This window comes from Sander vitreus, chromosome 7 (genome assembly GCF_031162955.1).
Source record: "Sander vitreus isolate 19-12246 chromosome 7, sanVit1, whole genome shotgun sequence".
In the NCBI taxonomy this organism is placed as follows: domain Eukaryota; kingdom Metazoa; phylum Chordata; class Actinopteri; order Perciformes; family Percidae; genus Sander; species Sander vitreus.
In genome coordinates this window covers 260,041-272,540 of record NC_135861.1, presented here as the reverse complement: position 1 = coordinate 272,540, position 12,500 = coordinate 260,041, and the positions used below count along the sequence as shown (strand labels likewise).

At 43.4% G+C, this 12,500-nt stretch overlaps 1 protein-coding gene across 1 annotated transcript in view; it reads right to left on the bottom strand.

The window, feature by feature from the left end:
* Positions 1-12,500, bottom strand: part of plxna3 (plexin A3) — a 208,193-nt gene that overhangs the window by 14,273 nt on the left and 181,420 nt on the right. The window contains exons 21-26 of the mRNA XM_078254092.1: positions 12,481-12,500; positions 11,564-11,683; positions 10,410-10,553; positions 7,719-7,953; positions 6,673-6,815; positions 1,682-1,837 (exon numbers count right to left, since the gene is read on the bottom strand). The exon at positions 12,481-12,500 is cut by the window's right edge and continues 100 nt beyond it. Of these exons, the coding sequence (XP_078110218.1) occupies positions 1,682-1,837; positions 6,673-6,815; positions 7,719-7,953; positions 10,410-10,553; positions 11,564-11,683; positions 12,481-12,500 (818 nt within the window). The remainder of the gene's footprint in view (positions 1-1,681; positions 1,838-6,672; positions 6,816-7,718; positions 7,954-10,409; positions 10,554-11,563; positions 11,684-12,480) is intronic.

Genomic DNA, 12,500 nt, shown 5'->3' with positions numbered 1-12,500 from the left:
GTTTCTGTATTTGCGTGTGCTGTGTGTATTTGCGTGTGTTGTGTGTATTTGCGTGTGTTGTGTGTATTTGCGTGTGCTGTGTGTATTTGCGTGTGCTGTGTGTATTTGCGTGTGTTGTGTGTATTTGCGTGTGTTGCGTGTATTTGCGTGTGTTGTGTGTATTTGCGTGTGCTGTGTGTATTTGCGTGTGTTGTGCGTGTATTTGCGTGTGGTGCGTGTATTTGCGTGTATTTGCGTGTGTTGTGTGTATTTGCGTGTGTTGTGTGTATTTGCGTGTGGTGCGTGTATTTGCGTGTGTTGTGTGTATTTGCGTGTGTTGTGTGTATTTGTAGCACTTGTGTATTTGCGTGTGCTGTGTGTATTTGCATGTGCTGTGTGTATTTGCGTGTGCTGTGTGTATTTGTGTGTGCTGTGTGTATTTGTGTGTATTTGCGTGTGTTGTGTGTATTTGCGTGTGTTGCGTGTATTTGCGCGTGCTGTGTGTATTTGCGTGTGCTGTGTGTATTTGCGTGTGTTGTGTGTATTTGCGTGTGTTGTGTGTATTTGCGTGTGCTGTGTGTATTTGCGTGTGTTGTGTGTATTTGCGTGTGCTGTGTGTATTTGCTGTGTGTATTTGCGTGTGCTGTGTGTATTTGCGTGTGTTGTGTGTATTTGCGTGTATTTGCGTGTGTTGTGTGTATTTGCGTGTGTTGTGTGTATTTGTGTGTATTTGCGTGTGTTGTGTGTATTTGCGTGTGTTGTGTGTATTTACGTGTGTTGTGTGTATTTGCGTGTGTTGTGTGTATTTACGTGTGTTGTGTGTATTTGCGTGTATTTGCGTGTGTTGTGTGTATTTGCGTGTGCTGTGTGTATTTGCATGTGTTGTGTGTATTTGCGTGTGCTGTGTGTATTTGTAGCACTTGTGTGTTGTGTGTATTTGCGTGTGTTGTGTGTATTTGCGTGTATTTGCGCGTGCTGTGTGTATTTGCGTGTGTTGTGTGTATTTGTGTGTATTTGCGTGTGCTGTGTGTATTTGCGTGTGCTGTGTGTATTTGCGTGTGTTGTGTGTATTTACGTGTGTTGTGTGTATTTGCGTGTATTTGCGTGTATTTGCGTGTATTTGCGTGTGTTGTGTGTATTTGCGTGTGCTGTGTGTATTTGTGTGTATTTGCGTGTGTTGTGTGTATTTGCGTGTGTTGTGCGTGTATTTACGTGTGTTGTGTGTATTTGCGTGTATTTGCGTGTGTTTGTGTGTATTTGCGTGTGCTGTGTGTATTTGCATGTGTTGTGTGTATTTGCGTGTGTTGTGTGTATTTGCGTGTATTTGCGTGTGCTGTGTGTATTTGCGTGTGCTGTGTGTATTTGCGTGTGCTGTGTGTATTTGTGTGTATTTGCGTGTGTTGTGTGTATTTGCGTGTGTTGTGTGTATTTGTGTGTATTTGCGTGTGCTGTGTGTATTTGCGTGTAGCACTGTGTGTATTTGCGTGTGCTGTGTGTATTTGCGTGTGCTGTGTGTATTTGCGTGTGCTGTGTGTATTTGCGTGTGCTGTGTGTATTTGCGTGTGCTGTGTGTATTTGCGTGTGTTGTGTGTATTTGCTGTGTGTATTTGCGTGTGCTGTGTGTATTTGCGTGTGCTGTGTGTATTTCCACCGTAAATAGCTGCTATGAGTCAGTATGAGTGATGATCAGCGGCGGTGGTACCTGCAGGGCGGCCATCAGCAGCGAGGCCACGTTCCCTCTGTCTCTCATGGAGAATGAGCGCTGGGCCTCCAGAGTGTGGATGAACGTGAGCAGGAACATCTTGTTGTTGAGCAGCTGGCTGAAGAGACGCAGAGCTTTCTCTACGTTAGCTGGAGACTGGATCACAAACACATGGTACGGTTAGTGTCTCACTGACATGATGGGAGCACCTAACCGCTGCAGCGAGATTAACAATGTTCCTGCTTTAATTATTATTAATTAAAGTATGACCCGTTTTCAAGGTTTTTCATATCAGAAATATGGGTTTCTTTGAACCAAATTGCCCAAAAATAACATGGATGTACGTTGTATAGAACCCATACGACATTTAAACAAAATAATGATTATTTTTGGGTGTTTCATTCAAAATTATAGCATTTAAAAAAAATGTTCAAAACCGTATCCTGACTAAACATTGACAGTCTGTGATCCGCTCAGCATCCTCTGATCTTAACTAATAGTCAAAATAATTCATAATGTCTGCTTTTATTAACTCAAACATTTGGTATAATGTCATATAAGTTAGGTTTGTTGACCGTACATTTAAAAAAGTGTTGAAAAAAGTGACAAAAACGTTTGAAAAAAGTGCAAAAGCATCGGAAAAAAGTGACAAAAATGTCGGGAAAAGCAGACAGGAGGGTTAAGAGACAGGTCAAATATCTGTGACTGTCTTGTTGCGTGTCGCGTATAGTCTACACCTACAGTTTGGTCGACTTAAAGCCCTAAAAAAAGTCAGGAAACAAGAAACGTTCCTTAGCCATCATAGGAAAAAAAAAAAAAAGCGGCAAAAAAAGGGTTGTTGGGTAGCAACAGAAGCATAGAAAAAAACGCCAAAAACATTAAAAAAAAGTGCCAAAAAAAGTGCAAAAAACGTTGAAAAAAATGACCAAAATAATTCAGAAAAAGGTTGAAAACAACATCGACAAAAGTGACAATAACTATACCTACATTTGGAAAAGATTAAATATTCAATTAGACGCTCCCATACATTTTCATATGTCTGGAAACCCTTATTATCCTATTTCTCTGCCATAAATGTACTTCCTGGGGAGTAGTGGGATTTTCATTGGTACCTTTTACACACACCTCTCTGTATGACTAACTCATGCTCCAGCTGTTTCTCCAGGTATTTACATTTGTACATATGTAGGGTTAGGGTTCATTGTTGTATCATTGCTACACTTTTGATTGTGGAGTCCAACTGTTTTTCTCTCTCTTTAATTATTTTGTTTAATCTTATTTTATTTTAATATTGTATCATTATTATTATTATTATTCTCATCATATTTTGTACTATTACTATTGATGAATATTATGTAAGGTAGACTGTTCTGGGTTGGTCGGGGAGGGATTGAAAATGTAAAAAATACAATCTCTGTACAAACGATAGCATTTGTCCTTGAAATAAAGATATATAAATAAAGATATATATATATATATATATATATATATAAAAGTGACAAAAACTTCAGAAAAAGTGACAGAAACTTCAGAAAAAGTGACAGAAACTTCAAAAAAAGTGACAAAAACTTCAGAAAAAGTGACAAAAACTTCAGAAAAAGTGACAGAAACTTCAGAAAAAGTGACAGAAACTTCAGAAAAAAGTGACAGAAACTTCAAAAAAGTGACAGAAACTTCAGAAAAAGTGACAGAAACTTCAGAAAAAGTGACAGAAACTTCAGAAAAAGTGACAGAAACTTCAGAAAAAGTGACAGAAACTTCAGAAAAAGTGACAGAAACTTCAGAAAAAGTGACAGAAACTTTCAGAAAAAGTGACAGAAACTTCAGAAAAAGTGACAAAAACTTCAGAAAAAGTGACAGAAACTTCAGAAAAAGTGACAGAAACTTCAGAAAAAGTGACAAAAACTTCAGAAAAAGTGACAAAAACTTCAGAAAAAGTGACAAAAACTTCAGAAAAAGTGACAGAAACTTTCAGAAAAAAGTGACAGAAACTTCAGAAAAAGTGACAAAAACTTCAGAAAAAGTGACAGAAACTTCAGAAAAAAAGTGACAGAAACTTCAAAAAAAGTGACAGAAACTTCAGAAAGAAAAGTGACAGAAACTTCAGAAAAAGTGACAGAAACTTCAGAAAAAGTGACAGAAACTTCAGAAAAGTGACAGAAACTTCAGAAAAAAGTGACAGAAACTTCAAAAAAAGTGACAGAAACTTCAGAAAAAGTGACAGAAACTTCAGAAAAAGTGACAGAAACTTCAGAAAAAGTGACAGAAACTTCAGAAAAAGTGAAGAAATTTCAGAAAAGTGACAGAAACTTCAGAAAAAGTGACAGAAACTTCAAAAAAAGTGACAGAAACTTCAGAAAAAGTGACAAAAACTTCAGAAAAAGTGACAGAAAACTTTCAGAAAAAGTGACAGAAACTTCAGAAAAAGTGACAAAAACTTCAGAAAAAGTGACAAAAACTTCAGAAAAAGTGACAAAAACTTCAGAAAAAGTGACAGAAACTTCAGAAAAAGTGACAAAAACTTCAGAAAAAGTGAAGAAACTTCAGAAAAAGTGACAGAAACTTCAGAAAAAGTGACAGAAACTTCAGAAAAAGTGACAGAAACTTCAAAAAAAGTGACAGAAACTTCAAAAAAGTGACAAAAACTTCAAAAAAAGTGACAAGAAATGGGCCAGATTTGGCCAGCGGGCCTCGAGTTTGACACGTGCTGCAGATGGAGCTTTGAACCAACATTTAGATCTTCATTTGGGGAAATATAATGACATGGTGAAGCTTGATTTTGCAGATCTGTAATATCCACCAAACGTCTGAGGAAGTTACTTCATAAACTGGTACTACAGCAGACGAGAGTTAAACCTCTGAGGAACTGCATTTTCTCCATCTTAACCCTTATGTCGTCTTCCCGTCGACCAACCTGCAACTTTTGGGTTTTCTGGATCAAAATGTAAAAAAAATCCCAACGTTTTGGTCGTCTTTTTTGACACTTTTGTCACTTTTTTCCAAGTTTCTGTCAATACTTTTGACTTTTCCTAGACTCCTTGACTTTTTGTCTATTGACAAAAAGTGCGAGCGGAGATTTGTGTTGATTCCTACAATATCTAAACCACATTTCTGCGCTGGATTATCGCTGAAATATTAACAAAGACATCGAAAAAAAACATTGTGTTGATACGCCCACGTGTGCACTATGAGAAGTAATCAATTATTTTAAATGTTTTGACATCTTTCGCATCCCAGAGACATCGACAGTGTGAGAACATCACAATAGTCCAATTTACACCATCTCACTGTATATATTGTGATATTTCTAAACCCTAATAACCAAAGAAGCCTTAACATATCTAAACCAACGAAAACAAAGACATGTTCTTGAAATAATAATAATAATAATAAAGATTCAGAGTGGATTAAGAAGACAGAAATGCTCTGGGGCCGACGTCGGTCCACTGAGAACAGAAAGACAAAAGATAAAGAAACCTTTCTGCCATATCCCTCCACCCAGAGACGGATCTACTTCCACACCTCGTTATGAGGATCTGAGGAAATGCAGTTCAGAGGCTCGGTGGCTTGGAGCATCCTGCTGCGTTCGCTTAATTAAAGCTGCATGGAGGCCCAGAAGCTGCAGATTCTGCTTAAAAGCTGCTCAGACTATTTCTGTAGTATTTCCTGCTATTTGTTCTGCAGATAGAAGTAATGAAGTCATATTTGTGTTAGTTAGGGCTGCACAATATATCGTTTTTGTATTGCCATCGCAGTATCAACCGGCGCAATAAACACATCGTGAAAGACACTCTTGAGATTTTTGTGTTAGTTGAAAGTAGGGATGCACTGAATCCAGATGTTTGGGGTTCTGCTGAATCCTGAACCCCCTGGTTGAGAATCTGCTGAATCCTGAACCCCCTGGTTGAGGTTCTGCTGAATCCTGAACCCCCTGGTTGAGGTTCTGCTGAATCCTGAACCCCCTGGTTGAGGTTCTGCTGAATCCTGAACCCCCTGGTTGAGGTTCTGCTGAATCCTGAACCCCCTGGTTGGGGTTCTGCTGAGTCCTGAACCCCCTGGTTGAGGTTCTGCTGAGTCCTCGTCCCGTCCTCAGTCCATGAACACAGTCAACACATTAATGAAGTAAACAGTGACTGTCCTTCCTTTGCCGTACCTGAAGTTGCTGCATTCTGGCTGCTGTCTGTAGATTCCTTCATGCTCAGCTCGTATTCTTCCAGATGTTTCATACCAGATGTTGTAACAGCGGTGATGTTGTGTATTGTTTAGGGTCCTCGCCACCACCAGACTAATCAGCATTGCAGATTGAACATGTAGCTGGACTTGAATGGCCTTCTTTTGACTGAAAGTACTGCCAAACAACCCTTTTTCTGCTCACCAGTTCCATTTCCACTTCCTCTCAGCCTGCTGCATTGAAGCTCCACCTACGTAAACACCTTCCTGTAATCAACGGCGCCGTCATCACGGCGACCAGCGTAGCGCGGAGTGACAGCGTAGGGTTCAGCAGAAACCCAACCCCGTCAAAAAGCCCAATATTCAGCCCAATCTGAATCTGGATTCGGTGCATCTCTGGTTGAAAGTTAATATCAGAAGAAAACTGCACTTTCAAATGTAACTGTCATTGTTTTTTAGCGCTGCCTTTTATAATCAATTCACTGTTTTAATTTGTTGAAAGGAAAGTTGGAAATGATTTCCTTTCATTTGTTTGAAGTGTTTCCGAAATTGTTGTTCCTTCTTTAAGTTTTTTGTCGCATTTTTCAACGTTTTGGTAGATTGTTTCGGAGTTTTCGTCGCCTTTTTTGAGTACATTTCAGTTTTTTTTGTGTTAACTGTCAATGTTGAACCCAATGTTTACGCCCTTAATCACAGATAATATCGTTATCGTGATATTCAAAAATGTTGTCGCATATTAGCCTCATATCGAGCAGCCCTGTTCTGTGTGTGTGTGTGTGTGTGTGTGTGTGTGTGTGTGTGTGTGTGTGTGTTGTTCGTACGTCGAGCTCTTTTAGGACCGGGTGCTCTTCTATTCCGGGGAACATGACTCTCATGGTGTAGTTTCGATACTCCAGGAAGGGGATCTTCACTCCGTCCATGTCGTTGGTCAGTTCTTGGATGTCTGTCTGCAGCTCTGCAAAGGCTGCAGGGAGAGAAGAACACAGACTTAATATCTCTGTTACTGTACGTCAGACACCAGGCAGGCTTACAGTTTAAAAGGAGACCTATTATGCTTTTCTGTATTTCCGGTCATCTAAGTATCAGTCGAGGAAACTCTGTGCCTGTGTGTTTGTTTCTAAGCCTAACCCGAAGACCACGTTATCCTCGCACTACGTACCCTCCTTGCACTCCACTCGCACTAAAGGCGCAGACACACCGAGCCGATAACCTTTGTTGATCTGACATGAAGACAGATTCAGCAGCTGCACGGCCTGTTTCTCTCTTCAGATGTTTCCAGAAACACGTTACGGTGAACTATTTTAGGACAATATGAGATCGTATTCTGAACGAGACGCCATGATGGTCGGGGAGCAGCCAGATGCACGTGACGCGTTCGTCCAATCAGCTGCCGGTTTTCATTTTTTGGGCGACAATCCAGATTAGCGCCGCCTGCTGTTATGGAGACGTATTACGTCTCGTCTCTTCGGTGTTCTGAGGAACTTTCTGGACCAACTCGGGGAGACTGATCAGTCCCGCTGGCTTTACTGCTGACGGTCGGCCGTCTGGTGGGTGTGTAACGGCCGTCTGGTGGGTGTGTAACGGCCGTCTGGTGGGTGTGTAACGGCCGTCTGGTCGGTGTGTAACGGCCGTCTGGTGGGTGTGTAACGGCCGTCTGGTCGGTGTGTAACGGCCGTCTGGTGGGTGCGTAACGGCCGTCTGGTGGGTGTGTAACGGCCGTCTGGTGGGTGCGTAACGGCCGTCTGGTCGGTGTGTAACGGCCGTCTGGTGGGTGTGTAACGGCCGTCTGGTGGGTGCGTAACGGCCGTCTGGTGGGTGTGTCTGTAGCTTAACGTACTCCCCTTACACTCCACTCGCTCTAACGTACCCTCCTTGCACTCCAGCGCCACCCGGCTCTCCAGGTTGTCCATCTGCAGCTGGAGGCGTTTCAGCGTCCGGTCGGCGTCGCGAGTCTTCCTCTTGTAGGCGATCAGCACGGCGATGATGGCGATGAGCAGCACACCTCCGCCCGCTCCGATGCCGATGATGGCGGGCAGCGTCAGGGCACTGTCGGAGTAGATATGGAGCGTACCTGGGGAGTACTCCAGACCTCCGACTAGGATCTGCAGAAAAAACAGATGTACATTATTATCAGGGCTGCACTGGAACAAATATGAAACACCATAAGAACATTACAGTTTCTTTTTTTTTTATTTCTGACAGATCTCATTTAATCTTTCCTGCTTTTGCCGTTGTTGCTCCTCGGCTTTTGGAACAACGTCCAAACAAAGAGAAAAGCAGTGAACGCTTTGTGTGTAAGGAAATATATAATATAAATGATAATGCAGCCTTGTTTCTCCGACTCAGCTGGTCAAGTCCAGAGTGGCTGCTTTAGCACAAGGCACTGCACCTGTTTCAACCAGGGGTCGAAGCATAGACTGTTTAAGTGAAGCCCCCCCCGGTGGCAGCCTGCAGCACACGTCATAAACCCCGCCCCCTCCATGTTATCTGCTTTCCCGTCAGATCGTTTATAGATCTGGACATTTCCAACCACACTTGAAGGCAGCTTCATTTCCCGGAGAAAGAGAGAAAGAAAAGAGACGGAGGGAGTGAGGAAACTGTCAGCTGTTCCCCAAACTCCCAGCCAGTTCACAGCTTGTGTTTGGGGTTTTAAAACGTTCTTGTGGCAGAGATAGAGGCAGTCATGTTTCCTGTTTCCTGTACGGGACTCTCACACCGCCTCACAACGCAACGACAAGTCTGTTGTGGCCTAAAGGTTAAAGAAGCGAGCTTGGTGGGACAGGTATGAATGTGATCAGATCAGACTGTGGTAGTACTGGGCAGCTTCCAGTATGAATGTGATCAGATCAGACTGGTAGTACTGGGACAGCTTCCAGTATGAATGTGATTAGACTGTGGTAGTACTGGACAGCTTCCAGTATGAATGTGATCAGACTGTGGTAGTACTGGGACAGCTTCCAGTATGAATGTGATCAGATCAGACTGTGGTAGTACTGGGCAGCTTCCAGTATGAATGTGTGAATGTGACACCCCAGTGGTACACTGCTGGCCGCAGCTCCCTACAGATACTGCCCCCCCCCCCCATTACAGATCTATGGAAAGACCTGGGTTGTGTCCGTTGAATGCAGGCTGATTTACTGGCACACATCTTCATCGACTCAGACTATCAATGTATATGTGTATTAATTATCTGCATTGTCTCCTGTTTTCATGATTTATTAAAGCGTTTCCTCTCACATCCTGTAATAAACATTGATTATAAAAACAGACTCGTGAATAAATGATGAAGACAGAGTAGACCTTATTTATTCATCAGAGAGAACAAGAAGAAACACAACATGACATTCTATATTGATTAGTGATCAATACTTTTAATAATGTATCAATAGTTTGTCTCTTCACTTTGAACATTTGTGTGTGTGTGTGTGTGTGTGTGTGTGTGTGTGTGTGTGTGTGTGTGTGTGTGTGTGTGTGTGTGATTGTGTGTGTGTATGTGTGTCTGTGTGTGTGTGTGTGTGTGTGTGTGTGTGTGTATGTGTGTGATTGTGTGTGTCTGTGTGTGTGTGTGTGTGTGTGTGTGTATCTGTGTGTGTGTCTGTGTGTGTGTGTGTGTGTGTGTGTGTGTGTGTGTGTGTGTGTATGTGTGTGTATGTGTGTATCTGTGTGTGTCTGTGTGTGTGTGTGTGTATGTGTGTGTGTATGTATGTGTGTATCTGTGTGTGTGTGTATGTGTATGTGTGTGTGTGTGTGTGTGTGTGTGTCTCTGTGTGTCTGTCTGTCATCCTCTGATCTGTGACATCAGACCAATTACCCATGATTCCCTGCGGCTGCACTTAATGACTTTCTCCTTTCTGATCTCATCCATCTTTTCCTCTCCTCCTCGCCTCCTCTTCTTCCTCCTCTCCTCTCGTCTTCATTTCCCTCTTTCCTCCTCATCATCTACATTCTGTTTTTCTCGCCTCCTCCCCTCTTTTCTCCTCTCCCTCTCCATCCCGACTCTCCTCTAATTCTTTCACTACTTTCCTCTCTTCCATCCTTGTTTCCTTTCCTCCTCTTCTCATTTCTTCACTGTTCTTCTCTCCTCTACCTCTCCTCTCTGTTTCACCCCTCCATTTTCCTTCCTTCTCTGCTCTCCTTTCCTCCTCTACCTCCCTCTTTTCCCTTCTTATCTCCTTTTCTCTACTCCTCCTACCCATTTTCATTACAACCTCTTTTACTCTCCTTTCTACATCTCATTCCCTCCCTTCATTTTCTTCCTCCTACCTCTTTTCCTTTCTTCTCTTTTCATCCCGTTTGTCTGCGTAATCTTTTGTTCTTTCCTTTCCTCTACTTTATTTTCCTCTCGTATACCAATCCCTCCAGAAAAACATGATTATGCAATCACATAATTCAATGCATCATTAGCATATTTATTTTGGGGGGGGGGGGGGTCCTGTATTCTCTTCCCTTCCTTCCTTAATCAAATGTCCCAAATAAAACTGATCTTAGTTCATCTCCTCAGATCCCATACAGGTGTGTCTGACAGGTGAAGCTCTGGGGCTAAGCTCTAATCACTTACCAGGACTCGCTGTTCCCCGGTCAGATCCGGCGAATCACAGAGCAGCTGGTTCTCGGACACGGTGAGCAGGCAGGGCGACTCTCCGATCAGGACCGTGTAGTTCAGACGGGACGTCCCGGGAGCAGCGGGGATCAGGTTCTTACCCTGAAACCACAGCAGGAAGTACTCACATCTTTACTCAAGTACTCAAGTAATATCACAGGGCGCACATACTCTGTAGACACATTCCTGTCTTGTTTCTCTCCTTTTGTCACACAGTAAAAAGTCGAAAGTAGCAGAACATTTGAGGACTTTGGGCCCTATTTCAACGATCTGAGGTCACGGCGTGAAGATCCTGCTGCAGGTGTGTTTAGGGCGTGTCCTAATCCACTTTTGCTAGTTTGACGGCAGTAAAAAGGGTCCGTGTGCCGGGAACATGGTTCTAAAGGGTTGACCTTAGTGTCTTCATTAATCAGAGGTGTGTTTTGGGCGTAACATGCAATCAACCAATCAGAGATCATCTCCCATTCCCTTTAAAAGCCAGGCGCGTTTGGACCTTGGAGCATTGCTGTTATGATGGAGGATTTGCACCGTAATATTTGTATTTGTAATCTTCTGCATGTGTGTGTGCTGCTGTGCGTCCCTGTGTGTGTAACAAGCATAGTGTGCACGTGCTGTGCACGAGCCTAGGAGCATTTTACTAATGCTCTGTTAAAATAACAATGAAATGCTGCGTTATTGACTTTAGACCAGGTTTTTGTTGGTCAATGGTGCCATCACTTCCCGCTGCCTCAAGATAGCAATACTCCCAGAATGCACCTGAACACACCTCCCTGTAAGACCAGCACGCCCAGAATGCACCTGAACACACCTCCCTGTAAGACCAGCACGCCCAGAATGCACCTGAACACACCTCCCTGTAAGACCAGCACGCCCAGAATGCACCTGAACACACCTCCCTGTAAGACCAGCACGCCCAGAATGCACCTGAACACACCTCCCTGTAAGACCAGCATGGGCCCCAGATGGCTGCAGGTGCATTTGGTATTTAAACGACGTGGGCGCTGGACGGGAAACTGACAACTGGGTCGGTCTTAAACTAGCAAAGACACTTGGGTCGGGCTTTGGGCTCCACCGGTGCAGGATAAGACCCACTTTGTGTATTTGTGTCTCACCTTGAGGATGATGGGTGACCCAGGTTTGACTTCCAGGATCCCAGAGTTCCCCAGGGGGTCAAAGGTCGGGTTGGGGTAGTGTGTGAAGGGGGTGGAGTTCAGCACCAGCAGAGAGGAGACCTGGACAGGAGCAGAGCATGGGAACAACGTCAGCAGGGACTCAGTACTACGAGTATCAGGGGTTTCTCTGCTGCTATACGGCCGAGGAACAAACTACGGAACAACGTTAAAACAACGGGCGTCCGCTCGCTGTCTTCTACACACGTGTTCTTCTTTTATTTATGTTTTAACAACACAAAACAACAGCAGATACAAGGGCGTAACTCTGGGTTCAACATTGGGGGGAGGGTTGAGAAAAAAAGCAAAAAAAAGATCGAAAAAATGTTGGAAAAAAACTCGAAAAAGCGGCAAAAACCTTTAAACAGATATGGAATAAAAAATACCAAAAAGAGACAAAACATCAAAAGGCTATGTGTGTGTGTGTGTGTGTGTGTGTGTGTGTGTGTGTGTGTGTGTGTGTGTGTGTGTGTGTGTCTGTGTGTGTGTGTGTCTCTCTGTGTGTGTGTGTGTGTGTGTGTGTGTGTGTGTGTGTGTGTGTGTGTGTGTGTGTGTGTGTGTGTGTGTGTGTGTCTCTGTGTGTGTGTGTGTGTGTGTGTGTGTGTGTGTGTGTGTGTGTGTGTGTGTGTGTGTGTGCGTTTGTGTGTGTGTCTCTGTGTGTGTTTATGTGTATGTGTTTGTCTCTGTGTGTGTGTGTGTGTGTGTGTGTGTGTCTCTCTGTGTGTGTGTGTGTATGTGTGTGTGTGTGTGTGTGTGTGTGTGTGTGTGTGTGTGTGTGTGTGTGTGTGTGTGTGTGTGTGTTTATGTGTGTGTGTGTGTGTGTGTGTGTGTGTGTGTGTGTGTGTGTGTGTGTGTGTTACCTGGTCAAAGATGAAGCCAA